The 27,700-nt window shown below is 51.8% G+C and overlaps 8 protein-coding genes across 8 annotated transcripts; 4 read left to right on the top strand and 4 right to left on the bottom strand.

Annotated features, from left to right (window-relative positions):
* Positions 1 to 3,973: 3,973 nt before the first annotated feature.
* Positions 3,974 to 4,829, bottom strand: J4E88_010505 (uncharacterized protein; the record flags this gene model as incomplete). Its single annotated transcript, XM_049404096.1, has 2 exons — positions 3,974 to 4,584; positions 4,640 to 4,829. The coding sequence occupies 2 exons, from the start codon at positions 4,827 to 4,829 to the stop codon at positions 3,974 to 3,976; spliced, it is 801 nt and encodes a 266-aa protein (XP_049250187.1).
* A 623-nt stretch (positions 4,830 to 5,452) lies between these two features.
* J4E88_010504 (uncharacterized protein) lies at positions 5,453 to 6,577 on the top strand (the record flags this gene model as incomplete). Its single annotated transcript, XM_049404095.1, has 1 exon — positions 5,453 to 6,577. The coding sequence occupies one exon, from the start codon at positions 5,453 to 5,455 to the stop codon at positions 6,575 to 6,577; it is 1,125 nt and encodes a 374-aa protein (XP_049250186.1).
* A 142-nt stretch (positions 6,578 to 6,719) lies between these two features.
* On the bottom strand, positions 6,720 to 7,435 carry J4E88_010503 (uncharacterized protein; the record flags this gene model as incomplete). Its single annotated transcript, XM_049404094.1, has 3 exons — positions 6,720 to 7,014; positions 7,063 to 7,181; positions 7,232 to 7,435. The coding sequence occupies 3 exons, from the start codon at positions 7,433 to 7,435 to the stop codon at positions 6,720 to 6,722; spliced, it is 618 nt and encodes a 205-aa protein (XP_049250185.1).
* Positions 7,436 to 7,933: 498 nt separating this feature from the next.
* Positions 7,934 to 9,037, top strand: J4E88_010502 (uncharacterized protein; the record flags this gene model as incomplete). The annotated part of the gene is made up of 1 exon (XM_049404093.1): positions 7,934 to 9,037. The coding sequence occupies one exon, from the start codon at positions 7,934 to 7,936 to the stop codon at positions 9,035 to 9,037; it is 1,104 nt and encodes a 367-aa protein (XP_049250184.1).
* A 1,360-nt stretch (positions 9,038 to 10,397) lies between these two features.
* IDH2 (NAD-dependent isocitrate dehydrogenase) lies at positions 10,398 to 11,698 on the bottom strand (the record flags this gene model as incomplete). The annotated part of the gene is made up of 3 exons (XM_049404092.1): positions 10,398 to 10,472; positions 10,525 to 11,517; positions 11,612 to 11,698. The coding sequence occupies 3 exons, from the start codon at positions 11,696 to 11,698 to the stop codon at positions 10,398 to 10,400; spliced, it is 1,155 nt and encodes a 384-aa protein (XP_049250183.1).
* A 1,002-nt stretch (positions 11,699 to 12,700) lies between these two features.
* J4E88_010500 (uncharacterized protein) lies at positions 12,701 to 13,419 on the top strand (the record flags this gene model as incomplete). Its single annotated transcript, XM_049404091.1, has 2 exons — positions 12,701 to 12,730; positions 12,862 to 13,419. The coding sequence occupies 2 exons, from the start codon at positions 12,701 to 12,703 to the stop codon at positions 13,417 to 13,419; spliced, it is 588 nt and encodes a 195-aa protein (XP_049250182.1).
* Positions 13,420 to 17,424: 4,005 nt separating this feature from the next.
* J4E88_010499 (uncharacterized protein) lies at positions 17,425 to 19,843 on the bottom strand (the record flags this gene model as incomplete). The annotated part of the gene is made up of 6 exons (XM_049404090.1): positions 17,425 to 17,678; positions 17,727 to 17,866; positions 17,920 to 17,980; positions 18,265 to 18,271; positions 18,754 to 19,609; positions 19,665 to 19,843. 6 exons carry the CDS (start codon positions 19,841 to 19,843, stop codon positions 17,425 to 17,427), a joined length of 1,497 nt encoding a protein of 498 aa, XP_049250181.1.
* A 1,737-nt stretch (positions 19,844 to 21,580) lies between these two features.
* J4E88_010498 (uncharacterized protein) lies at positions 21,581 to 26,303 on the top strand (the record flags this gene model as incomplete). Its single annotated transcript, XM_049404089.1, has 2 exons — positions 21,581 to 24,361; positions 24,411 to 26,303. 2 exons carry the CDS (start codon positions 21,581 to 21,583, stop codon positions 26,301 to 26,303), a joined length of 4,674 nt encoding a protein of 1,557 aa, XP_049250180.1.
* Positions 26,304 to 27,700: the final 1,397 nt, after the last annotated feature.

Genomic DNA, 27,700 nt, shown 5'->3' with positions numbered 1-27,700 from the left:
CACGGTCTTTTACCCAATCATGACGGAAACCTCTACCTGGCTCATTGCAGGCTTCCTTGCTCTCTCCCTCTATCTAGACATCGTCCTGGCGCGAATAGATTTCGTAGATGCATTTCGCGAAGTAGACGAGTCGCTTGAAGGGCCTGAGGGACCGAGAGTCAATGATTATCACGACGAGGATCAGCCGGATGCCGATGAGAAGGAGGGCTGATGTAGAATAGTGAGACATAAAGTCCATTTGGCTAGATGCATTGTGCGGCAAGATTAGGTGATAGTGTTTGCTATTCGAACCGAGAAAAGTGAAGATGTTGTCACGACGATGTGTCGCTAGCTGTCCTTCCTCACGCTTAAACTGCGTTTGCGCGTTTGCCAGCACGGCTTTCGGTTTCTCGCCAGCGAAGCAGCTTGCTGTTCAAATATCTTCAAACTATCTTTACCTTTCTTCAAGTTCAATGTGCCCTTTTGTCGTTCACTATGTTCTCTAGGAACTCGTGTATACTACCTTCTTCATCGCCACAGCCATGACAACCCCAGATAGCAACTACGATGCCTCAGCCTCCGACTTCACCTGGCCCAACGCCAAAGCCCTCTGGGTCATGGTCATCATCGGTGCGGGTCTAATCGTCCTCCGCATCATCTACAAAGTCTGCATGAAAATGCATGAACGGCGGGTCCAGCGAGCGGATGAACATGAATTCGCCGATTTGGTACAAGGGTCGACACGAATTGGGCTGGATGACGGTGCGATAAGGTTGCAGAGGCCATCACGAGCAGTGACGAGGAGAAGTAGTGAAGTCTCGGCTTTACCGCGGTATGAGCGGTTCGATGAGGGGGAATTGTGTGACGAGGATGCGCGGATTGAGAAGAGGGGGCGGTACAGCTATGTGTTGGGTGAGCGTTGGCCTGGGAAGAGATAGGGATAAAGAGGGGGATAATGAGTTTTGAAGGAATGACGTGGCTAGCGCTTTGCGACACTAGGAAGGGGCGATACGCTGGCAGTGGTGATGGTGGAATGGACAACCCTGGTGCTTATATCGTGGAAACCAGCCTCGTCTTCTGTTTCTTCCGCAAAACTTCATACATCGTACTAGATACGTAACGCGTAAGCGTATCTCGATCAAGCAGACCCAGACCATTAGCCGCGCACGCAATGAATCAGTTATACGAAATCCTCATGCTGTTCGGCCTTTGCCTCGCCGTACCGTTCGTGTCTTATCTGATCTTTATCACCGTCAAGGAGCCCATGCCAGTGCGCAGCTGAGGAAATCCATCGTACAAAGAATGCGCGCCCCTTTCACATCCGCGGTTATGCACAAGACGCCATACGATCAGCTCGTTGGAAGGAACAAGAAGATCCTGGGTACCAAGTAACACGGGTTTTCAGGCTATTGATGATGACACCGAAAAAGCTAGTTGGTTGTGTACCTAGAATTAATGTATATTCGTCACTCTCTTCCTCTATTATACTTCATGATCTTGAACGTGGACGTGTGCGTCCTCGCGATGTGAAGTGTGTGGTGAGTGACATATGCACCCAACCAGTCGTGACAATAAGTGTTATCTACTAATGAATTCACTAATTCTGTTATACTTTCTGTCTCTCTGCACATCTTTCGCGACACCGTCTTCTCCAAATCTTGTGCACCACCCAAAAACCTCTCAAGCTCACGGTACTACAATCTTAGCAGTAAAGTCTCACTCACCAGAAATGCCCAACTCCCCAACCCCCCTCATCTGGCGCTGGATCCTCTTCAAAGAGTGGCTTCGACGCATGAAGATCAGAACGCGCAACTACCACGCTGGACCCAAGAAAACAGATCCTCAGTCAGACTTATACTACGACTATAGAACGACGCGGCCGAGACCAACGCAGACGGCGGAGAATGCGCATCCGGGGGTGGTGTATTATGCTTAGTAACGGGGTTGGTGGTTACGGTGGTTTCTGATAGGAAGAGCGAGGTCGTTGGAACCTGTGTGTAACGGACGTGTGCAGTGACAAGTGCTAGCTAAGATAGAAAGAAAGCAAGGAAATCGCGGAGTTAGGGGACATGGCGGAGTGATTAACGCTATGCTATTGAGACGCCATCATGTGATCCAGATTTGGATTCGGACTATACTTCTTTTCCAAACGTCTCGTCCTGCGTTGGCTGTCCTGCTGTCGATATCATCATAACAACGCGTCGCGCGTACGTGTGCTCACGATAGATACATCTCTCATTCACTCCTTCATCTGAACACCATGCCCATTGCTCATCTTTCAACAACTGCGACATGGAGATCGAAAGCATAGCAGTAATCTGCCTAGTCATCCTCCTTGTCCTCCTCATTCAGATCATATTTACCTTCCGGTTACTCTTGTCTCTCCACCATCGATCCCATAAAAGAGATGAGGAGCATGGTCTGCGCAATATACCTATTATGCCTCAAGCCGTATCTATACAGGAGGAAGCTCAGCCACCACCGCATAGCGTCGCACAACGCCTTACTATACCAGGGCCGGCATATCCATCGAGCTCTAGATACAGTGTTCGATCAGGCATCAGCGATTCGTCATCCGATTACGAAGAGTCTCCGAGCCCCTCCCACAGAGTAGACGTTCTCGGTAAAGGTAAGGAAACGCAAGTATCGCACAGTGACTTGAGATATGACCGTGGAAACCCTTTTACGAACGACGCGGTGAAGAAGACGAAAAGGAAAGATATACTAGAAGAACTATGGGATAAAAAGCCTTGAGAATGTTGAAGCAAAGCTGATAAGGGAAACAAACGCTGGGGGGAAAAGTTAGGTGCGCATGATAGGCGCGTCTGGCAAGGTGACGCACCCACATGATGTGGAGGGCAAGCCGGAATATGTATATATAGCGCCCTGCTACTACGCTACATTAGCTTCTCCGATAGCTTCATTCAGTCACAAAACAACCACCATCCATCCACTCAACCGACCACGAATCATGACAGGTATAATCCAAAACCCAAACCAACACCCTCCAAGCATACCCCCATGCTTTCCCTATTTCGCGCTAGGCGTCCTAGTAGGCATCCTCATCGCAGCACTATGCTGTGCCATATATGGCTGTGGTGTCGTTCTTGCACGAGATAGAAGACCTGGTGTCAGGAGAATGCCTTCGGAAAGCTCATCAGGCTATTACGCTGATGACGAAAGTGAGTCGATTGGCAGTGACGCTTCATTGACACAGCATGTGTTGGTCGAGCCGGATTATACAGCGACGACACCTGTGAGGTGGTCGGATGCCGGGCACTGAATCGAGCGATGATGAGATTTCTAGTGTTCGTATGTGGAGGCGTTGGTTCTGCGCAGGTGATGAGTAGGCGATCAGAGGGTTACGCCGATGCGTTGGTATCGCATGTGCGAAACCACGTCCCTGGCGTTTGATCAGCCATCGAACAGGAGACTGACTGATCGCATAGTCTCCAAGAAAAAGAAAAAAGCTCTACGAGTGTTAGCTAGGGGACAATCATCCTACCGAACGATGAATGAACACCATGTATATAAGAATTGTTTCTGCTCCATCCCACTCTCACTGAAGTGAAACTTCCAACTTACACAAAATCACCATGAAACTCGAACCACACGAGGATCTCGCTGGAATGTGGGTTCCTCTGGTCTTACCGCCGTCGATCGGAGCGCATGCCACTAGTATCGGAATATACATGGTCGCCGTCACCTGCAGCGTGGCTACGATATCCGAAGTCCCTCTGGCGACTTTCAATACACCACAAATCTTCGGCTGGCGAAACAGCAGTGTGCTTGATACGATCCTGGAGAAGTTGAGAATAGTGATATGTGGGCCCCCTGTGGTCGAGGTCATAAAGCCAGGGGAGATGTCAGATGCGGAATATTTCGGATGGACAGCGGCATGGGAATGAGATGCAAAACTTTATTGAGAATATATGAGAATGTACGTTCGCATTACTATGAGAAGTGTCAGTCGCTAGAATGAAATCAAACCTATCTACGCATCCTGAGGTCCCATATCAAACAACAAGAACTCCGCAGGTTTCTCGCCCACACTCTCAATCTCAATCTTGCCAGGCCCGCTCACTCCCTCAATATACGCGCCATCACCCTCCCCAAACACCTGATCTCCAATCTTGATCTGCGCCCCACCCTGCTTAGGCTGCGACCGTCCACCCATAACAACATGAGCAAACAGCTTCCTCGGCCCCTCAGCAACAAGCTCATGAACAACCTTTTTGCCCGGGCTCAAAATCGACGCATCCATGCTAAGATCAGCCTGCAGCCCAATAGCACCTTTACTCTCCTCCAACCTGTCCGTAGACTCCATTATCCTAACCAGCTTATCCGTTTTCTCCTCGTCGGTGAACTTCTTCGTTTCGTAGTGCGGCTTCAGACCGCGCTTGTTGGGCTTGGCCCAGATCTGGAGGAAGTGGACTTCGGAGTCGGTGTTGCGGTTGTATTCCGAGTGGCGGATGCCGGTGCCGGCGGAGGTGAATTGGACTTCGCCGCGCTTGAGGTTTTCGAGGTTGCCCATGCTGTCTTTGTGTTCGAGGACGCCGTTGACGATGTAGCTGAAGATGAGGAATTCGGCGTGGCTGTGCGTTCCTGTTTGGTAGTGTTAGAAAAGAGTAGGCGTGTATACGGGACGGGGTGTACGTACCAAAACCGGTGCCGGCCTTTACTCTGTCTTCGTTGATGACCCTCAGCGGGCCGAAGCTCTCGTGTCTGGGGTCATAGTACGAAGCGAAGGAGAAAGTGTGGTATGTGTACAGCCAGTCGTGGTCGGCATGTCCGCGTTGCGACCAACCGCGCTTGGTGAGCTTCATTGAAGTTGGGCCTGCGGTCGACATTGCGCGTGTGGCGGGTTTAGTAAGAACAGCAGGGAACCAGATACTGCGGAACGTGCTTGAGAAAGCCAGGATGATTGCGAAAAGACCAACGACTACTGTAAGTGTCTTTGTGGTTGTCGAATACGAATTATCTGTTGTAGTAGAGCGATGTTCACCAGATGTGTCTGTCATCACGAAAGGAAGAATCCTGGCATCGAAAGCGTCGAGGCGCCTTTATAGCTGTTAGTAGGGGGAGGGTTAGTTCGCGCATCATGTCGAAGCTTCATTGACTTCGCGCATCGCATTTGCAATGAGTGACTAAGGCACGGCCAGGTTAGTAACAGCCTCTTGTGGGGAAGAGAGAAGACGCTTGCTGACCAGGCGGATTACCGATGGATGACGGAATCACCCCTGCTTCTTTCTCAGCTAGCCCTCATTGGACGCTTGCCGAAGGGCGTTGCGGAACAGGTCCGATCACAGCACTACGACCAAACTATTGCGATTCACGTGTTGTTTACCTACTACCGTTCCGAGTTGACGTACCGGCACGAGAAAGAGTTGAAATCGTGGACTACCAACTGCACTGGTGGTTGTGCAGGTTTGCAAGCATACTCGCGGATCCCATCTACCCGTGAACCACCAACATGGCACTGACCAACTTCAACCCCGATGCATTCTTCGAGGCCTGGACAGAGAAAGAATACTCTCCAACCCACAGCAACAAGCCATTAGCACAATGTATAGGAGAATCCTTCGGCATCCCCCCAACCGACAAATACATCTACCGCGCCCAAGCCGAAACAACGCTCCACGCGACCCAAAGAGCCATCGAAGCGAAGAGAGCCCACGGTCTCCATGGATGGTACCATGATGACACCGGAAAACCTTTCGACCCGCCACAATACCCAACACCAGAAGAAATCCAAGCCTATACCACCCTGTTCTCCCCCCAAAACAGTCTCCCCACAGCCCTAAACAACTTCACCAAATCCGCAAAAGCCGACACTTTACGTAAACGCATAGGAAACCACCTAACAGCCCGCTTCCTCAACAACTCAAGCCAAACCCTTCTCCCAGCGAAAAGAGACCCTAAAAAGTCCCCACGCCAACACAAAAACCCCTACCTCGATCTGTGGGCCTACTCCTGTGAAGAACTAGAATGGGCGGGACCTTTACCCTCAACAACAAACACGCGGATCTCGCATCACATCCTCCCCATCTTCTACCACCATTTTGGCTGCGTCGTCCCGTCTTACGCCGCTTTGCATGTTTTGGCTAAACTGGCTCAGCCGGCGCGGCCGGCAAAGGAAGATGTATTGCCTATTCTGGATGTGGGGAGTGGAAATGGGTATTGGACGTATATGCTCCGCAACTTCCCTGTTTCGCATATTGGAACCGAGAAGGGACTTGATGTACGGGCTATTGATAATCAGGTTAGTGAGTATCGGGTGACGTGGATTAAAGATACTATTATCATGGATGGGAAGGAGTATCTCAAACGGCATGATGGTGGGAAGGGGTGTGTGTTGTTGCTTGTTTATCCGCAGGCGACAGGGGGTTTCACGGGCCCGCTGCTTAAGGCGTTCGCTGGGGATAGAATTGTAGTTGCGGGGACACAGAACGGGAATGGGTTTACGGGATTTCAGGATGCGGTGGTTGATGAGTGGGTGGAGAAGAATCTTAAGCAATTTGAGTTGGTGCTTAGGATGCCGTTGCCGAGTTTTGCGGGCAAGGACGAGGCGCTGTTTGTGTTTGAGAGGAGGAAGTAGGACGGTGGGATGGGTAAGGGAATGTATAGAGGTCACGGACGCAAGGTATAAAGCTTGTGTCATGCAGCACTGTATAGCTGCCCGTATTCATCATTCATAGCGTAGGACATGCCAGTACCTATCTTTACTTCATTTTCCTTGTCTACCACTTGGCCTCCTTCTTCGCCAAGAATGTGTTCAGGATAGCAACAAGCTTCTCCAGCGCCGCGAGCCACTTCTCGAGCTCAGCCTGCACTTTGCTTTCGTCATCGCCCAACTTTCCGTAGAAGTCCTTGCGGTAGGGTGTGGCGCTCATGGCAGCACTGAAGATGGGCTTGACCATGAAGGAGTGGTGGGGCTTGAGTGTGTTGCCGTAGGCATCGCGGAAGGAGTCGGCGAGCTCCTTGGAGGGGTTGGAGATGTTGTGGCGGAGGGCTTGGGCAGTGAAGTCGAGGCCACTGGGACAGATTAGCAACGTGATGTTGGGTTGTGAAAGGATAGCTTACCGGTTCAGCCATACGAGACCCTCGGTAGCGGTGTGCTTCTTCTCCTTGAGCTCGTTCAGGGCAAGCTCTTGAAGTGATTCTGACTGAGCAGGTGCCGCGAGCTGTCTGTCGCGGATTTTCTGCCCGGCGTTAGTACAGCTGTTCCTGCAGCATCAGTTCCAGTCCTCACCTTGATGTTGCCGCTCATGTCATTCTTGACAGGCTTGAACGCCACCGAGCCCAAGACATCGAACAGGGTAGTCGTGCTCTCCGCCGCCTCTAGGAACTCGTTCGTCGAGATAGCATTGTCCTTGGACTCATCGACAGGCACGTCCACGAAGCTCTTCTTGACCGTCTCGAAGAAGGTTCCGCCGGGAGGGTACGCAGCAGCCATTGTGGGGTAGTATGTGGTGTTTTGCTGTAGTGTTGGAAAAAGCAATTGAGGTTCAGATGCGAGAAAGGCAGAAAGACGTTTGTTATGGCAAAGGTGGTCTCGGCCTAAGCGGTGAGCTCTGGTGCGTTCGACACGCGTGGCTCTGGTGGGGCATGCGGCTGCAGTGAGCTAGCGCGGGGAATGCGCGACGCACAGGGTCTCGAGAGGGGAACTGCGAGCGGCTAGCTCACCTTGCACATGGGCGCTGCATCTGTCTTGGGGAGCGACGTCGGGACGTAGAATTATGTCCGGAAGTAGTTTGTCCTGCGCGGGGAAAGAATCTCCGGTAGTCGTGACCTGCCTGCGGTATAAGACATCATGAGCCTGCTGTAGTCGTCAGATAGCGAGAGAACACCATCACCTGCAGGGTAATATATCGCCATCCCGATCTCTATCAATCGGACCTTCTGATCCTTGCTTGAACATATCTCCGAACCTACAGCAACCTCAACCACTAAGATGCCGTCACATATCCACTCTGTTACCAACATACACCGTATAGCCTGCATCCCCGGCGACGGCATCGGCGTCGACATAACAGAAGCCGCCATCCAAGTCCTCAACGTCTTAAGCAAAACCATCGGCGGCTTCGAATTCGACTTCACGACCTTTGACTGGAGCAGCAAGAACTATCTCGAGCGAGGATGGTACATGCCACCGGACGGTCTCGAGCAACTGAAAGCCTATGATGCCATCTACTTCGGTGCCGTTGGCTGGCCCAATGTGCCTGACCACATATCCCTCTGGTCCCTCATCTTGCCAATCCGGAAGTCGCTGAACCAATACGTCAATGTCAGACCCACACGTATCCTCCCTGGCACCACATCCCCTCTATCAAACTGTAAACCCGGCGATCTCGACTGGATGATCATCCGCGAGAACAGCGAGGGCGAGTACTCCGGCCAAGGCGGCACATCTCACGAAGACAGCCCGCACACCATCGCCACTGAAGTCAGCATCTTCACTCGCGTCGGCATCGAGCGTGTAATGCGATATGCATTCGAGACCGCGCGCTCACGACCACGCAAGAAGCTCACCATGGTGACCAAGAGCAACGCACAGCGCCACGGCATGGTCCTCTGGGACAAAGTCTTCTACGAAGTCGCAAAAGAGTACGAGGACGTGGAGATAGACAAGATGCTTGTGGACGCCATGACGGTGCGCATGACGCTGCATCCCTCCTCGCTCGACACCATCGTTGCGACAAATCTACACGCGGATATCTTGTCTGATCTTGCTGCTGCGCTGAGTGGCTCGATTGGCATTGCGCCGTCGTCGAATCTCGATCCTACAAGGAAGAATCCGAGTATGTTTGAGCCTATCCATGGGTCTGCGCCGGATATCGCGGGGAAAGGAATTGCGAATCCCGTGGGTGCGTTCTGGAGTGCGGCGGAGATGGTGAGGTGGGTTGGGGAGGAGAAGGCGGCAGATGGGTTGATGAAGGCGATTGAGAATGTTACCGAGAGGGGAGTTAAGACGAAGGATCTGGGTGGGAGTGAGAATACGAAGGGTGTGACCGATGCGGTTTGTAAGGAGATTGAGACACTTTTCAAGAGGGACTGAATGGGGTAGATATACATGTACAAACCTATCACTACCGCAACAGTCTTCCCATCTTCATTGGGTATCATTTCATCCCATCCTCTCTCACGATCACCCATCCAAAAACACCGCAGGAACCTCACTCCTCCCCTCCACAACCTTACTCCTATTCCCCCTCTCCCCCCTCACCCTCTCATCCCCCACCTCCCTCAGCCCCACCCAGTCCCTCCAAACCCTGACCGCCTTCCCCTGAATCAGCGCCTTGCTAATCGGCCCAAAATCATTACTATCCAAACTCTTCCGCCAATTATCCCCTTCAATCCACACATGTCCATACGGCACAACAACCTTACCCACCTCCTCCCCATCTCTAGCCGCAACGCTATCCTCGTCGTGATCAGGCAGTCCGTCTGGTACACCTTTCAACCTGTCCTTGAACGAAGCAGGATCAAGCGCGTAACCCCGTGTAGGATATACGGTATCCCCTTCCACCGCGACAACGCGTTTGATCCCCATCTCCCCCGGTTTATGCGGTTTCCAGAACGTGACTACGTCTCCTCTTTTTACGCCCCAGAAAATAGCGCCATCCTTCCCATCTCCCCCCTTCTCTCCTTTCACAGCCCGTTTCTTGCCATCTCTCCGCTCCTGATACGGTCGCACAATGACATAATCTTCCCGACCCGTCTCGTGCGCGTCGGGACTGAGCGTGGGTGCCATGGAGGAGCCACGCACATGCTGGATCTCAATGAAGTGGTCGCGGATCCAGAGGAGCGCGCAGATGGCTACGATGCCGTTTGTGCCCCATTTTAGGTAGCGGCCGCCTGTGCGAGCGCGTGCGGTTTCATGCCATCGGGGTGGTGGTGGTGGGGGAGCGGTGCGAGATGGTGTTGCTGGGGTGGGCTTTGATGGATGCGGAGTGCGCGGGGCTGGATTTGCGGGTCGAACCGGTAGTGAGGGCTTCGCGAATGCTTTCGGTGCAGTAGGAGGTTTCGCAGGAAGCCGGATGGGAGGTTTGGGTGGCATCGGGAGATTGGGGTTGTGATGGGGTCTTGGTCAAGGTAACGCGATGTTGCTCGGCAATACTTGCCCGCGTTGCCGTTGGACGTTGGAGGTGCTGCAATTCTTCTACAAGACCGCATCTATGGCTATGGCACACATCTAATGTCACTACGAGCTCAGGCGGCGCTGATATCAAACAAGATATTAAAATGGCCGTTTAGTACTTTACGCAAGTTCCGGCAATAGTGAATCGATCATAACGTGCAAAGTTCAAGAGGTATATCTAGCTAGATGGCAGCTATAGTACAAGGCCTAATACATATCCACAGTATGCAATCGCTACCATTCGGTCGTTCAATGCTCGTCAAATCCATAACCTAATCTACTTCAGGGCCTTGATGACGGCGTCGGCGTACTCGAAGGTCTTGGCCTTGCCACCAAGGTCACCGGTGATGGTCTATAATATCGTTAGCATGTATTCATATACAAAGAAAGTGTCCGTGACTTACCTTGCCCTCAGCAAGAACCTTGAAGATGGCCTGCTCAATGTTGGCGGCCTCCTGGGTGAGACCCATGTGTCGCAACATCATGATGGAGCTGAGAAGAAGCGCGGTGGGGTTAGCGAGCTGCTTGCCGGCAATGTCGGGCGCGGAACCGTGGACAGCCTCGAAGATTGAGCAGTTGTCACCGATGTTGCCGGAAGGAGTAAGACCGAGACCACCGATGAGACCAGCGCACATGTCGGAGAGAATGTCTCCGTACAAGTTGGGCATGACGAGGACCTTGTCGTTGTAGGGAACAGGGTCGGTAACCATCTTCAGGCAGGTGTTGTCCAGCAACTCGGCGTCGAACTCAATGTCGGGGAACTCCTTGGAGATTTCGCGGGCGGTGCTGAGGAAGAGACCGTCGGACATCTTCATGATGGTGGCCTTGTGCACAGCGCGGACCTTCTTCCTGCCAATGTCGCGGGCGTGCTGGAAGGCGTATCGCAGGACGCGCTCAGAGGCCTCGCGGGTGATGAGCTTGATGCTCTGGACAACGCCATCGACTACAATGTGCTCGATGCCAGAGTACTCTCCCTCGGTGTTCTCACGGATCAGGACAGTGTCGACGTCGTCGTAGGGCGTCTTGTAGCCGGCGATGGATCTGCAGGGGCGGACGTTGGCGAAGAGGTTGAAGGTACGGCGGAGAGTAAGGTTGAGCGAGACGTGGCCCTTGCCGATGGGGGTCGCGAGGGGGCCCTTGAGGGCGACCAAGTTCTTCTTGACGCTGGCGATGGACTCGTCGGGGATGACCGTCTTGCCGTCCTCGTTCAGGCGCGGGGTCACGTCGACCGACTCCCACTTGATTGGGACGTTTGCGGCCGAGTAGATGTCCTTGACCGACTGCGCAATCTCGGGGCCGATACCATCACCCTCGATTAGAGTGACGGAGTACTTGCCGTCGCTGCCCTTCTGTCCGTGGAACTTGGCGACCTCAGAGGCGTATGTCCGGGCGGACATCTACGTTTGTTAGTAGAGTTCCAGGCTATTTTTTCTCTTCCTATATGCCCATCTTCTCTAGGCGCAAGAATCGATTGTCCCGCGGGAAGCTCACCTGGGACAGCGCGGGCGCCCATCGTGCGCGGGTAGCCTGGCGCATGCATTGCCGCGCAGGGGCGGCGAAGGAGCGAGCAGCCAACATGTTGAGGGTATTTCAATGTTGTCACGACCCAATTGGAGCTACACGGTGGTGGTAGCAGGTCGTCGAGGTGGGTGGTCGCGGCGGGAGGGTTGCGCAAAGCTCGGATACAGAAAAAGAAAGCTCCACCGGCCGCGGGATGTCTTCGTGCGCCAAACCGGTCCATTCCGCCTCCGTCATGGCATCCCACCCGCAATAGCCCTGCATTCTCATGCACCCTCGGTTAACGTTAAATTATGGACTGGCGATACATCTGGAAGCCTCACGACTGACATTCACTTGGTACTGAAGTATACCACCGTGGGCCTTCACTTTAGTGTCACTCGGCGCAACGGAATGTCTCAACCGAGTGCTTGTCACATGTCACGACAAAGCGACCTAATACATCACACATCGCGACATCCTACTTCACACTCATCATTCTCGTATACTCTCCACGACCTCACGTCTCTGGTAGGACTCGAATTCACCATGACACGTTTTGGATCGCATTCTTACCCATCAGCTGGTGTCTTTAATCGTATGTTTCGTGTACAAGACCCACCGAAAGAAAGACACGGCCATTAAGAGCCGTTACCTATGGCACTTCTTCATCTCTGGTAGGCTACTCCTACATATCGTAGCTCAGACTGGGACTGCGTGTAACGCAGTCGTATCATTCGGCACCTGAGACCCTCTTGGACCACAAGCCACTTTAAACGCCAATCCAGTCCATCGCTCTATGATGCAGACTCTACCCATCGCGGCTAGCGTTAGCATCATCTCAGAGAATGCGCGCATGAATTCAGATTCAGCTCACTTCGCTATATCGGTGTTTTATGTTGTGTCAACGCCATCCCCGGTCATATCCGTAGCAGCCTCAACACAGAACTCCGGATTGCTGTACAGAAAGGCTACGACCGGGCGTACTCCTGAGGTATAAAGCTCAAAACATTCTGCCCCAGTGATCACACTCACCGCACTATCCAGACACCCGTATATATTCACTCCATCTCTTTTGCAATCATGCGGGTCCAAGATTTTGTTTTCATCGCCGTATTTTTATGGCCTGTTGTTGTCGGATCGGCTAACTTAGACCGAAGAACGACGCAGCTCCTCGACGTGAGTATTTTGTCATTACCCAATGATTGGTGGTCAAGAACTGACAACGACTTCCTTCAACCCAGTTTGAGGACCTTGAAATCCCCCCTACAGGTGTCGTCACTCCCATTACGATCTACAAAGGCATTCAGTTCACCTCCATCTCCGCAGGAGCGCTGGGCGTCGCAAACATCACTTTCCTGGGTATCAGGCCAAAAACCCCACCGCAAGTCGCCTCAACAGCGTTCCGCAGCACGCTGCCCGACCTTAAACCCGCATCTGTGACGGTTGACTACTCAGATTCACCTTACAAGTCGATCGAACTAGTCTCCCTCTACCTCCATTGCGTAGCCGCACTAGGCACCGGTCTCTTCTCAGCGCTGGTCAAATGTAAGATCAACTTCGAGTGTTTCGGCTCAGATGGCAAGCTCAAAGCCGAAAAGGAGGTCGATTATGAACCGGACACGCCGCTCCTCATCCCTGTTGAGGAGCAGAAGAAAGTCAACTTTGAATCCAAATTTGTGGGTTGCAAGGATATCAAGTTCGCATTGGTGAGCAGTCAGCTTCCTCTAGGAAGTGTTTTAACGGCGATCGCGACGGATAGTTGGACTGTGGTTTTGCATCCACGCGATGCTCAGTCTTGATCACCTGTAGCAGAGGTGAATTTTCTGTTGACCTTTCATCCGTGGATATCTCCAAAAGAAGAAGCACTATCTGCCACACAGAGCTACCTTGCATTCAACAGACGGTGCTTACGCACCAGAATCACACTCGCTGGTACCAGAAGACTATCAAGTTGACTTTCATACGATTGACTTTCCTGACTCTACTTCTCATCTCTATATGCTCATCTTATCTAGCCCTTCTTAGCGGCAGCGCCGCGCGCTCCGGCTGCCGAACCCTCTCATGCATTTCATATTCACTTGCTAAGCTTTTCTGCTCATCTTTCTCCTCGCGCTTTCTACGAGCCAAACGAGCGACCCCAGATGATAACGCGCACAGCCAGAGCATCATTATGACCATAATCGCTGCGGAAACGGCACCGAAGATGAAGAAGCCCAGCCAGATGCGGTATTCGGCGCTTGAAGTGTTTGGTGGGTGTAGAGGCCTGGGATAGGCGGAGATGGTGTTGTTGTGTAGTGGCGAAGCATCGGTCGTGTTAGTAGCCGCGATGGTGAGGCCGCTGGAGTAAGGAATGGTGTACGGAGACGCCATGTCTGAAGTCGATCTGTGCTTAGGTATGAGAAGGTTGGTACTATGTCCGTGTGCTTTCTTAGCAGTGTGCTGATACTTGGAGTAGGAGAGGAACAGACTCTAGACTCTACTTCGTCGGGCATTGTGCGCCAGGTTTGCTGAACCTTCACGATCTCATGCATCCGAAAGCTTACAATGTGTTGGAGTATACCTTTTAGAATGTCGCCGTTGATACGACTAGCGCTCAGCGTCATCGAACCCGACACTGTGAGCTCACAGGTCTAATGTCTAGTGATAGTCACCATATGGTGCGGCATCTGTACGGACACCACGAACAGAGCTACTGTTTACAAGTGATCTCCCGCAATCTTCCCAGGTCCTCGTTCATCCCAACTACGACCAGACGTAACAAGACGAAATCACCAACAATATTTGTTCAACATCCAACATGTCACAAAACAACACCATGGCGGCTTTTACTTGGCCAAATGCCGCGCAAGGAACTGCTTCTTCAGATGGGAAGACTTCGTCTTCTGTTACCACTTCGACTGCAGTCGATTCTGGTGTATTCTACTCATCGGATGTCGCTGCATCGACGTCTACTGCTTCAGACGGGGGAGTCTTCTTTTCTTCGGACGTCCCAACGACTACTGTTGCCTCCGCTACAAGCACTTCAACAGCAGTAGATCCTGGTACCTTTTACTCGTCGGCTGTCCCTACGTCTACTTCCACTGCATCCGATGGAGGCACATTCTTCTCTTCGGACGTTCCCGTTTCTAGCATCGGCTGCCACCATTGCACAGCTTGTACGAAGACGACCTCAACCGCCAGTGCTCACGCAAGTGCGTCTTCCTTCCTAAAGGCAGTCTCGAACAATCCTTGGAATCCAAATGTAGCACCGCCGATTGATGCGTTACCATCGTACGTCGATTACGGCACCGTGTCCACCCTGATGCCTCAAGCTACCGGAGTCGCTTTCGATCGCGGCACACCTTTCGAAATGACTGATCCCATGATGCCAATAGCAGATGCATCGTCTGATCTTCATTCAACCTTCGCCAAGCGAGACGGTCCCCGCTTCGCGAAAAACCCCGGCCACATCATCGGTGTCATCATACTGGCCCTCGGTGTGGTCCTCGTATGCTTCCTAGCGATAAAGTACTGTAGGGGTCTAATTCCCACGACCCATGATCCGGAAAAGGGTGATAGCCGCCGTCGCTATCCAATCTTTGAAAAAGAGGTCGTCCGTGGACGACGACGCCGCCGTGACGGCTCACCTTCCACCACCCATTATGCTGACATACCAATCTCGGAGGGATATGGCATGGATCCCGTCGAACTTGCTCGCGCCCAAAATTGGCAAGACGGCTTCGACGAAAAAGGTGTGTATGCTACACGAGATCACGTAGATCGAAGGACATCCGCTGATAACTTCCAGTCAGTCGCAACGCATGGAACTGGTGATAATGCTGGATATCGACTGCAATTACCCAGCTTTATACCCACACGCAGCTCGAATCCAAAGTCCCGTCCTGTGATCGATCTGCCGGCGCTCGCCCGTAATCCGGAGTACCCAGCCGGTCAGCCAGTTTCGCCGTTGAGTGCAAACGGCCCACCCCACGATTATAACCGCACGCGAGATTACAGCGACGTATCACCGCTACATTCGCCCACAATGCATCGCGAGAATCGCAGGTAGTCAGTCCGGTCGAATGGCGAAAACATGGTGTGGTTGCTGAAGATCAAACAGGTACAGCTGTCAGACGCGTTTCCAGCTAGTGGAGTTTAGAGTTTCGCATAGGTATCCTGCAATTTTGCTTTTTAATTCCGAGACTCGTTACTTGATACAGTGAGATTGGTTCTGCGCCGGCAACATCGTTGGTTTTCGGGGTTATTTTGGGGTGGGTTTCACTTCTTTCATTTGCTGGGGGCTGTGCTTGGTGTGGTTTAACTATCGTGAAGGTCCCGTCCCCACCTGCCATTCTTACCTGCGCATTTCGTTCTTTACCTACACACTCATTCAACAACTCACCTACATTCTTTCGGTCGCAACTCTCCAATTCAAATAACATACATACAGATTTCATCTTGTCACATCGCACAACATGCCTGTACTCAAGTTCTCACACCGCGCTGAGCCTATCAACGCCGAACAGCGCATGATTGGGCCCATTCCTTTACCATGGTTCATTCCCATGTGTGTCTTTGCGCCTTTCTTCCTCTCGTTTATATGCTGGGTATTCTATCAACAAACGGTGACGCGATACAAGAACAAGAAGCTATTGGCAGCGCAACAAGAGCAACAGCGCTTAGCTGCTAAAGAGGTGGAGACACAGATGCAGCAGTTCATTGGGTCGAGCGTAAATAACGCGAATATTCGCGCGCCACCAAGAGCGATGAGGCACCCTGCATACAGATGATTGTGATTTGGAAGGACTCAATACGAGTATCATGGAGATGGTCGCGGGATGACAGGCATAATCATGTGCCGTCCATTCGTTTCGGCTCGGAGAGACCAGCAGTAAGTCGTCCACAGTATTATCACAATTCGCAACATTGTCAACTTACGACATTCTACCAGAACACTCTAAACGGCTATTGTGAAAGCATCATGTCTCACGATCATTCACACCACATCGCCACTCATTCTACAAAAGATCTTCCATATCTGCTTACAACCTTCTATCACCAAGCTCCATCTACATCGTCGCATTCCACGATAGTCTCGAAGCCGGACTTCCAACTCACATCCCGAATTCAACAAACCAACATAACACCATGGCCCCATTAGCCCCTTCCATCATCAACGCCCTTTACTCGGAGCCCACCTCCACCTACTCCATCCCCGCTATGCCGCTTGTCACTCAACTTTCTGCATTCGCGACCATCGTCACCCCGACGACTCCCTATACACCCATGGCCTCTCCATCTTCCATCTCAGACATCCTCCACGAGATCTCCAAGGCGGACACCGCTGCTCAGCCGACTTCAACTCTTGACCTCAAAGTGAAGTCCAGCAGCTCTGGCGCTGAAGGCGGTTTATCGACTATAGCTGTAGTCGGCATTATCGGTGGTATTCTTGTGGGCATGCTTATTCTGGGGTTCATTGTTGTGAAAATGTGCCACCATTAAGTCACGGGTGGGCATGTGTAGCAGGCTTGGAGAGAAAGCCAAGCAGGTAGTTTGAGAGGATGTTGCTTGATGGTTTGATGATGGGATTGATACATTTATTTAGATGATGGGTAGATGTAAAGATGAGTTCATGGCTATACCTATATTGGCTCTGCTTCGCCTTCCAATCGCTATTCGTTCGTGATGTGATATGCAATGTTCATCCGCTGAACCAGGGTACGTGGTGTGTACGCCACCGGTATAGATTTGGGACGAAGCGGTATATCCGATGGGGACAAGCAGCATCATGGTTGCCCTTGAATGCTGCTATTGTACCTCAGCGGCTATTTTTTACGCCGCTGTCTCCTAGGCGTCTCTTCAGCCGCGCTCCAACCTTCCATTTCGATATCCAGATCGTCCAGCTCGGCCGCCAAGTCTTGTCGCGGCTTCTTCGCCTTTTTGACTGGTTGATCGCCGGGAGCGTCGGAGTCAGATAGGAAACTGTCTCTTCGTTGCTTTGTGTTGCGACTGACAGAACGGATAGATCGCTCTTTCTGGTGGTATTTCTGGTTAGATGGTGGAGACGACGTTGAAGATGCTAAGCAAGGTGAGTAAATGAGCCTGAATGTGAAGCATAGTAACTCACTGCTATCCTCGTCATCCGAGTCGATGATGAAGCGTCGCTTTCGTTGCGAGATTGGTGACTTGGAACTACTTGTACGTATTGGGGTCTTGCGCTCGAACGTGTTGCCACTCGGGAGGCCACGTTCTTTTGCCAGTGCGTTCCTATGTGCATTCGTCAGATACTGCGTCCACTCGTTCCCATGCGTTGGACTTACTGCACAGCATATTCCACCATCTCGTATTCTACCTCCGGGCTGGGCTCTCCGTCACTCAGATCTACGATCGCTGGTATACGTATCCCTCCTGCTTTGCGATTGATAAGATCGAGTTGCGCCGCTGCGACCCGGAAAGCGGCATTGGATGGGCGGCACCGTTGCTTTGGAAGACGTTTTGGTTTTGTGTAGGAAAATTGGGGGCAGTCGACCGCCATGACAGGAACTTGTGGTGAGAGGGATGATAGGGCAGAGGATGGAGATGTCGCGGATGGGAAGGATAGTGTACTGTCAATCTCACTTCGAGAACCGAGGTGACTGAGAGCGCGCTGCCAAAGGTGAGAGAACATGGTGTCTATCTATGTTGTTTGCGCTGAAGCTAATCTTGCTGTTTGTTGTCTTACCTGTGAGACCTCAATGTCTCAGCGCCCGTTTGAAAGGCGGCAGCAAGAGCGAGCAGGCATTCAATCGAGCAATCGCAGGACAAGGCGCTCATGCCACAAAAGTTCAATTGAATACCATATAGCTAGCAGATGGCTTCAGTGCTTTCCACCTTGTACGACGATGCGCGCGAGCGTGCATGCATTGACTGGATGATGTAGCAACCCGAAATCGACCCGTCATATCTCCCACATACACCAAACGCCGGGTAGTAATACCGCTCGATCTACATGTTGCTAAATACAATCCAACCTTCTTTTACACCTATCATACTCTAGCCCTTTTCCTTGACAGTCTGGCGTTGTATACAAAGCGCGGCTGCATGTCTATATCCAGATCTAATGGATCCTCGCTTTCCAACATCTCAACGTCGCTGTATGCACGTCTACTGCGTACCTCAACACCAAGAAACTCATCGGAGCCATTAGAGATATCAGAATTGAGATCGTAATGGACAGTATTATCCGGAACGATGAACTCGCGATCGCTGCTGGTCTCTCTGGCGTGTGTAGGGTTCATTGAAGACGACTTCGTTCGTTTGGCGCTCGTGTTTGAGCAGTGTTTTGCACCTGACTTTGCGCTTTTGGAGAGCTTTGCATGATGGTGTAGACTCTTTGACTTTGTAGCTTTGTTCTTCGGCTTGGACTGTGGTCTCGATGCCGTTGTAGCGGCTGACTCCGGCTGCGGTTCATCGTCGTCCCACTCAAAAGCGGGATCGTTTGGGTCTATCTTGACCATGACCTCTTCGCCATCTGCATCCAAGCCTGGTTGACACTGTGCCGGTGGGGCTTCACTCATCCTGATGGCTTGTTTCTTCGCCAATGGTAGATCGCCTTCGCTGTCCATGATGAGGTGATAGAGATCCACAATGGGTAGCGCGGGTGCCACGGCCATTAGCTGAGCGACCTTACTTCTCAGCCCGAAGTCGTCGATATCCATAAGACTCATGTTGCTAGTCCCAGGCTTGCTCTCTTTCCGGCATCCATCGAGCGCGCGAGGTCGCGTGGCAGGCTTACGGATCGGTGCCGCTTCTTCATCGCCATCAGAATCTCGTTGTAGTGTTTCTTGGGGTACAGCATGCGATCGATCCTTTGCGGGCCCGCTAGATGTTGGTGAGGAGCGTCGTAGGACGAAGCCTATGGGTGCATGCGACATATTCGGTAACGCGCGCGGGCTCTCGCTCGTGCCATCGTAGCGGAAACCTCGTAGGTTGGGCTCGGCGAGTGAGACTTGTGTTCGACGAGGGTCAATACTACCGATGTTAGCGTTGAACAGGCGTATTGTGAGCGCGATTTGTCTTGACTTACCGCTGGGGAGTGCTTGTCGGCACGTCATCGTCGCTATCGAGCGTGATTGGCAAGTCCTGCGATGCGCCCACTCGGTAACCGGGACTAAACTTGGAGCCAGCTTTGGGGAGCTTGCGCACCGAAATTCGAGGTTTTCGCTTCGCCCGACCGCGTTTTTCTTTGCCTGTTGCCGGGCCCATATTGATTTTCTTAATGTTGCGCTGGAACCCCATATTATCCTCCTTCTGACTAGAATATTCAGGCTTGCGCTGTCGAATGGTTTGACGGGGGTTGGGTGTACGACCGAGGGAGGGTAGAGACTGGTGCGGATCAAACGAATTGAGCCTCGAAATTTCTAGCAGCGTTGCAGTGCGGTATTGCGGCAGTCCACATCGCACCGACGTATCTTTCCTCCCTCTCAATATGTCTTGATACTGGCTGCTAAGGCCATAAGGCAACAATATAGAAGAACAGGTATCCATGGCGAAAAGTGATTCGAAATCGCACGAGTGAGTCGGGTATACTGGAGGTGAAGGAGGAGTTTAGCGAACGGTCTGGGCCCAGAGGCAGGTCGGTCAAACAGGCGGTATCCTTGCGCAAAGGAGTGAAAGAGGAGAGACAGTTGCCATCGTGTGCTGGGCGCTGAGAGGAAGCTTGTTGGTGGGGTAGGCCTACGACGAGGAAGGCACGACCTGATCAGCCATGCGGACGACGACCTTGGGACTGTTCATAGTAACTGTGCTGCCATCGGCATGAAGCATCCGGTACATAGGTAGTATTTCTTGCCCTACAGTTGTTATTGCAGACCCTGCAATTGTGGCATCCTCAACGAAGTTTGCAGTATGCACACCCGACGTCACTATCCACACTGTTATCACCATGGCACTCACAACGATTCCATCGCCAACACAGACGAGCGTTCACCATCATCACGCTTGACTGGGTTGCAGGATTAGGTTAGGTATGAAGACGAGACAAAATGAACGACAGATACAATGAAATCAGTCACGTTACCAAGTTGGATATCTGGTGAGCACCCCGCTACGCCGCGTGCCATTCAGTGAAGGTAGCACAGCCTTGCGCGCTCATTGCAACAGGAACAGTCCAGCATGAAAGTGAGGGAGACGAGCTTGAGGCGTTAGATGACAATGCAGCGCGTTGTCGAAGAGGACCCCGTGTCAACGAAAGACAACTCGATTGGTAGGTAGGATAAAGCCATCTGAACACACGGTGGTGTCATTAAATAGCCGTGCGCGGTATGACAACATATGCGGCATAAAGGTAAGCACATTGAGAGGGTCTCAAGGTTGAAGTGCCCGGCAGTGGTGATGGATTGGTCTAAGGAATGATGGGTGGGGCCGGAGCTGAGTCAGCAATCGCGCGCCTCCGCTCACGCTATTGCGCGCCTCTAGAGGAAAGTCGCGCCCACTGATCCTTATAGCATTCTCTCATCGCATCTCCTTGTATATTTCCGCAACTCCGTCTCGCGCTGGATACCTACAATGTCCTGGATCCTACGTGCACCCTTCGATCTTGACACGACAAGCGATGGGACGCCATTCAGCTGCAAAAACCACTGAGGCAACACCAGCAGCCACAATGCTGCAGTCATGCAGCACCCTATATCGTGCAGCTGCGCGTGTCCAGTAGTATCACGAGCAGAGCAAAGCTGTCCGGACCGGTCAACATACATGGATCGGGATGAGAAGATGGCTATCACAAGCCAATCAAGCACACGAGCTGTGACAGGGCACGGCTGAGGTTTGGGGGCCGGCATGGTAATCCTGCCCTCAGGATATGCGCGGTAGTAACAGCTGTGAAAGCGCCTATGCGACGATAAAACTGGTGCATGCCCTGCTCAGCCCTTGCGATGCACCTCCCCAGGACTTAGCGTCAACCTTCTCAAATTTTCGGATGATTCTTGTGTATACTACAGCATGAAATTCGGGCATAACAAAGACGAGCCGGCCCCACCCGATCTGGTCTTCGATGAAGATGAGGATCTCGGCGAAGTTTGGCTACAAGTTGTGCGACAGTATGAGGATACCACCAAGAAGAAGCTAGATTTCACTACCACGTTCAAGAGCTTCCAACTACAAGTTGACGCCGATATCAAAGAGTCAACAACGAAAAGCCACCAACATGCTCGAACTGTCTTAAACAATGTTGGTACCTGTCTTGAGAAGTTTGGGAGTATCGTCGCACAAGGGGCAAGTGTAGTCTTCGGACCAACTGCTCAATGCTGGAATGCGATAAGCTTCGTGATCCAAGCAGCACGCGGCTTCAGCGACATGATGGACGGGTTCGTCACTCTAATGGAACGCTCATCCGCCTTCTTACGACGCCTTGTCTACTTTCTGGAGCAAGAAGTCGGCAAAGATGGAACCTATTTGCCGCGCCCTCTTCGTAGGTCCGCCTACGAGATTCTATCCCAGTTCTTGGGTGTGCTCCGTTCTTCCTACAAGCTGGCTACCAGCACAAGAGAGCGAATGAAGTCGATGGCCGGAATGATTCTCTTCAACTCCAACGATGCGGTCGCGGAGTCACTCCAGCTTATGGAAAATCATATACAAGAGTTCACCAGAGCTGAGGCCGATGTCATACTAGTAGGAGTTCGAGGTCTTGCCAAGCATCTCGTCAAATCTGACGAGGAAAGACGGGCTCACAAGACTGAAATCCTTGAATACGTCCAGGCCACATACAAAGTCGGTGATCAAGTTCTGAGCGTTACTCAGCAGATGAAGACTACTCTGGATGGTCGAGCTAATAAGGACCAACAGAAAGAGAATTTGGTCAAGATAGCAAACAATTTGGGGCTGAAGAAGCCTGGGAACTGGGAGACTTGGAACAAGCGGCACAGCGAGCTCTGCAAAACGCATGTGGAAGGGACAGGAGAATGGCTCAGTCAAGACGAGCCTGTATTCATCCAATGGGCTGATCTGGAACAGCACGACAAAAAGGTTCTCTTCCTGAAGGCCGACTCCGGTTTCGGCAAAACACATCTCTTCAACCATGTTGTGTCTCATCTCGAAAAGAAATGCCGGGCTGCACGCGGACCGAACCAGGCTTTTCTCGCGTACTATTACTACGGAGAAGAGAAAGACGACTCACTCGAACGGTGCATTGGATCCATCATATACCAATTTGCAGCTGCAGATGTTGGATATGCTCAAGCTGTAGTAGAGGAATGCGCGCGACTCACAAGCATCGCGCGAGCTGAAGATCGATGGCATAATCTTGTTTCGGGACTACAGCATGCCATGAAAGGGACATATTTCATATGCATGGACGGTTTCGATAGTCGTGGCCAGCTGGACACTGCAGAGGCAATGATGTCAACTATCGCGGGCCAAGCTGCTTCTTCAGCCAAGTCTAATGGGGTTTCCATACGTCTGTTCGTATCCGGAAACGACGATGCGCTTTCGGAGGTCTCGCAAACAGTCAAAGCTGTCGACACCATTCTTCTCGGGAAACGCAAAGACACTATCCAATCCATGGAACGAGCTGGCTACATACCAGATATAGCTTCAGACTCGCTGCCAAACGCAAGAGATCTGAGAGCTGTCACAAGCGCCAGGATCGAGGAGGTTTGCAGGACTAAACCCGGTCTGAAGGCTCTTCTTAGCGACGCGAACATCGAGCTTTTGCTTGAGGGAATACGCGGAAACTACAGGAACTTGGAGGCCAAGATAACAGAGATCAATGCCTGCGACACCAAGGGAAAAGTCCAAGAAATCATCAGCAACACAAGTGCCGACATGAACGCCGTCCAAAGAAACAGAATCAAGATGCTGGACGCTCTTCTGACTTCACGTCAGGCTCAGGTGCTCAATTCTCTTCTTGTGTGGGTTGCAGGCTGTAGCTATCCACCAAAGATCAAGCTTCTTGAGAGCGTTCTTTTCTTTACCTTCAGGGAGGACTTTCTCCTCACAGATCAAGTTGCTACTACCTACTCGCCTGTGCTCACGATTGACAAGGAGGGCAGGGTGGGATTTAAGGACGGCCTTAGGGATATCCTGTCCGCGAATACTTCCTCGGGAGCCGAGTCTGCAATCGCCCAGTTACATGCTGAAGCGATCACTAGTGCCGAAGTCGAGCTTTGTCGCCGGTTCATAAGAAAAGCTTGTGATGCAACAGATTACGCCAGATTTAGGTTTGATGATTTCTTCGAGGCCATGGCACAAAAGAAACATATTCACCTCGACGACGACAACACGGTGAACGTTACCATAATCAGCTTGTGCATCGATGTTCTGTTCGACAGTCGAAAGGACGGAAGCCTCGAAGCAATGCGCGAATATGCATCATTGTGGTTTTATGAGTATCTCAAGACCTTGGTCAAGGCGCTTGATGAGTTTGAGCCAGAAAGGAAGTTCATGACCGACATTGGAGGCAAGTTGGTTGACTTGTTCTACGACCCCAAGATGATCGATATGTGGTTCTCCAAGAAGAATCTGACGTGGCTGAAGTACGACTACCTGTATTCAGAAGAGTTCCTTGACCCCATTTTGGCATTGCTCAAGAATTCGCAAGTGGCCAAAGGCTATGCAAAGGATGCAGAGAAGAGTGAGTGGGCCAAGTCTGTCATTTCCGACACCGCGAGCAAATACTCCGTTCTCGAGCGCATCGCAGCGCGGCTGGCGACCCATTGGTTTAGTTGTGCGACTGGAACAACAGACAGAGATTACCTTTGGATCTCATGGGGTATTGTAGCTAAGGTGAGCTGTTTTTAACAATGCTGAAAGGTTGCCTGACACCGATGAACAGATATCCAAACCAGAGAAACCCTTCGAAGAATGGAAGCCGCCCTCGAATGCAGAGGTTAACGAGTACATCCTCTGGGTAAAGAAGCAAAAGGACATCAACGTCGACAGCGCTGTCTGGGACTACCGCGTAGGAGCTACAAATGTCGTCTTCGAGCATTACAAAGAAGCCATTACTGCGTTGGAGAAGGCTGAAAAGCACTCTCAGACAAATTGGGGTCTCTACTTTAGTCTAGCAGAGGCCCATGAGAACGAAAAGAACCATCGTACAGCACTTGGGTATGTACGGAACTTCAAATCGCTTAGCGAGAAGTTCCTTGAGACAGATGATGCGTACAAGGAGGCCTACTGGCTTTTGCTCAAGGTGGAAGGCAATTGCTATCGAGAGTGTCATGAGCACGGCATGGCCGTGCAATCTTTCCACGATCTTCTTAACCAGATTATCAGTGAAGCGTCAGGTATGAGCTGGCTTCACTTACACGCGCTTTCGGGACTCTTCACAACCTGGACCGATACGAAAAGCCCTCAATCCATCATTGATCTCATTCGCAGCTGGACAACTGCGACAGCCGAGAATCGCGGCGCGACTTACTGGCTACGAAGAGCATCACGCGAAAATGCCCTCCATACATGCATAATTGTGGCTGCGAAGCATGTTGGGGCCGAGGAAGAGATCATCTCTATGTACCAGGAGGCCATCGATTACAAGCCGCCGGATCAACCAATTGTTGACGGCCAGCCGGGAATGGACAATTCTGCTGAAGCAACCAAACAACTGCAGTACTTCCAAGCCGTACTCAAATTCCATGGAGGCAATTCCCACGAGTATCATCACGAGAGTATAAAATGCTGGGAAGACATTGTCATGCAATCAGACGAGAATCCTGCGTCCTATATGACAGCATGGCATGCAGCCCGTAAGCTGGCTCCGACTCTTCTCGACAAGGCAGTCGCCAAAACTCTACCAGCCCTTTCCAGCTCCTCCGAAGATTATATCAGCCGATTGAAGAAGCTTGCCAGCTCGAACACCACGATAATCTGTAACCTTCATGAAGGTTATTTTGATCCTCGTCTCTGTTTAGCCAGGCTATACTGTGTCAAAGAAGACCATACTTCAGCTTCCACTCAGGCGCAAGCTCGGCTTTGGAGTGTCTTCGACAAATGGCCTGAAGTCACTGACGATGCCTCACTCAACTTGCGCTTCTCGAACCTTGCCGCTACACTAACTGTCCTCGACAAGGACGCCGATGCTATTGCAGCGTGGCAAGCAATAGGGCCGTACCAACCATTGAACGCTGTGGCTGCGAGCGCAGACGTACCAGGTACTGAGGAGTTTACGCATTCAAACACTGAAGGACCTCACACAGATAGTGCACCAGTGGCATCTGACAAGAAGTCGGAAGACATTTCAAACGCAGCCACTTCGTTCACGACTACAACCAAAGCATATGTGTTAGGATACATCTGCGACGGTTATTGCGGAGTGAAATGGACAGATATGGTAGCCGACTGTTGGGCATGCAAGCACTGTCTCTGCGTCCAGCTCTGCCCAGGGTGTTACAAGAAGCTTCTGGACGGTGACCTACACCCTCTCCTTTGTAACAAAGATCACAAGATGCTCTATATACCGCCCTTTGACTGGGAAGCATGGCGCACAATCCCCGCAGACATGATGACTGTGGACAACAAGCTAGTCCCTCGTAAAGACTGGGTGGACAAGATTCGCAAAGAGTACAATGTGCAACAGGATGAGATCGATTTCATCAAGATTGAGAAGGCCAGGGGACTGAAGGCTGCCAGCGTCATTGCCGTGCGGTGGCGCAACAGGTTGCAGAGGTTAAGGGCCAGCAGGCCGGTAGCAGCGCCTGCGCTTCGTCGGGCCAAGACGGTGAGATAGGTAGCCGGTGCGACACCAGCTTGCACTCGTTCGTTACAGGATAGCACTACCCAAACTGAGAGTAGACTCGCAGCTAATCGATGCAATCAAACATCAGTTCATGGCACTACTAAGATTACCAGACTCATTGAACAGAGCACCGATGCTCGTTTCTCTTCTTCTCCCTGAATCGCTCCAACTCCTCACGACCTCCTTGTGCCTCCCAACCCTTCACCCACTCTATGAAGCTTGGATGGTCATATTTTCTCGCCTCGGCGAGTGCAGCAGCCGGATCCGCGCCTCGGTCGAGTAGAAACCACGTCAGTTCGCGTGCATCTGTGTCTGGTCTACCGACGCCAACGATGTATTCTAGTGGCGTCCCCATTTCTCCCTGCAACCATTTCGTGTCGCGCGGAAAGTCCAGCTTGTTCACATCCAAACTCACGGTATCAACCAGATGGCGCACCATTGCCATACGTTGGACATAACGCGCCCTGCTCCGCCGTTGCCATTCCTCGTCTTTTTCGGGGTCGTCCGCCCCATCGTGACCCAACGCCGCCATGAGTACCGCCCTATGTAGTGTACAGGGTCCCAAAGGAGCCCTTTTGGCACGCAAGAATTCAAACGTTGCGATGTCGCCCGTCTCCGCGACCTTTTGCAGTATGGGCCTCTTGCACGGTGGTTCCCCGGGCGTAGCAAGTTTTGCGCCATGCTTTAAGCACCATACAAGCTTCTCGCGGTCATGGATACAAGACCACATAAATGGATTCTGCCCAGATCGAGGTTCTCCTGCCCAGTTGATGTCCCAGCCATGAGTAAGCAAGAAATCGAGAGTTGCGATTGCAACCTCTTCACCAGAGATATTGATGTGCTTGATGCTGACGCCGTGTTTGATAAGATAGCGAAGAGCTGGTATCGAGTTTTGCTTTATCGCAATGGCTATGACTCGTTCATCGTCGCGTCTCTTCGCGTTGCCTTTGGCGTTGATCCTAGCCTGCTCGAATAGCTCTAGTTCGTCATTGTTGATTGGAGTATCAAAAAGAGCCTTCACATCCTCTGCCTGATGCATCGTGGGCTTGCGTGTTTTGCGATGTGAGGCTCGTACACTCTTCATTACTACTGGCGTCTTTAGAGCTGCTGACCTAGACTGATAAGGCGTTGAGTGCAAAAAATCGGCAAAAAAGAGCTTGTGTAGGCAAAAACATACAACAGCGGGGATTCGCTAGTGGTCACCCACCTAACTACTAATCCGCCGGTATCATGCTTGTATATGGCTGAGCGGACGGGAAGCCTAATTTTCATGATCCTGTGGTCGTATGTGGAAGAATGGATGATTTAGATCAATACATTGGGGGTCAAGACGAATGGCGATCTACTGGAGCGTTAGCGGCAGCCTCAGATGCGAGAACACCAGTATA

Source organism: Alternaria novae-zelandiae (assembly GCF_023758075.1).
Source record: "Alternaria novae-zelandiae strain BMP 2774 chromosome Unknown scaffold_34, whole genome shotgun sequence".
Lineage (NCBI taxonomy): Eukaryota > Fungi > Ascomycota > Dothideomycetes > Pleosporales > Pleosporaceae > Alternaria > Alternaria novae-zelandiae.
Note: the sequence above shows the minus strand (reverse complement) of the source record. Positions and strands in the feature narration are given on the sequence as shown.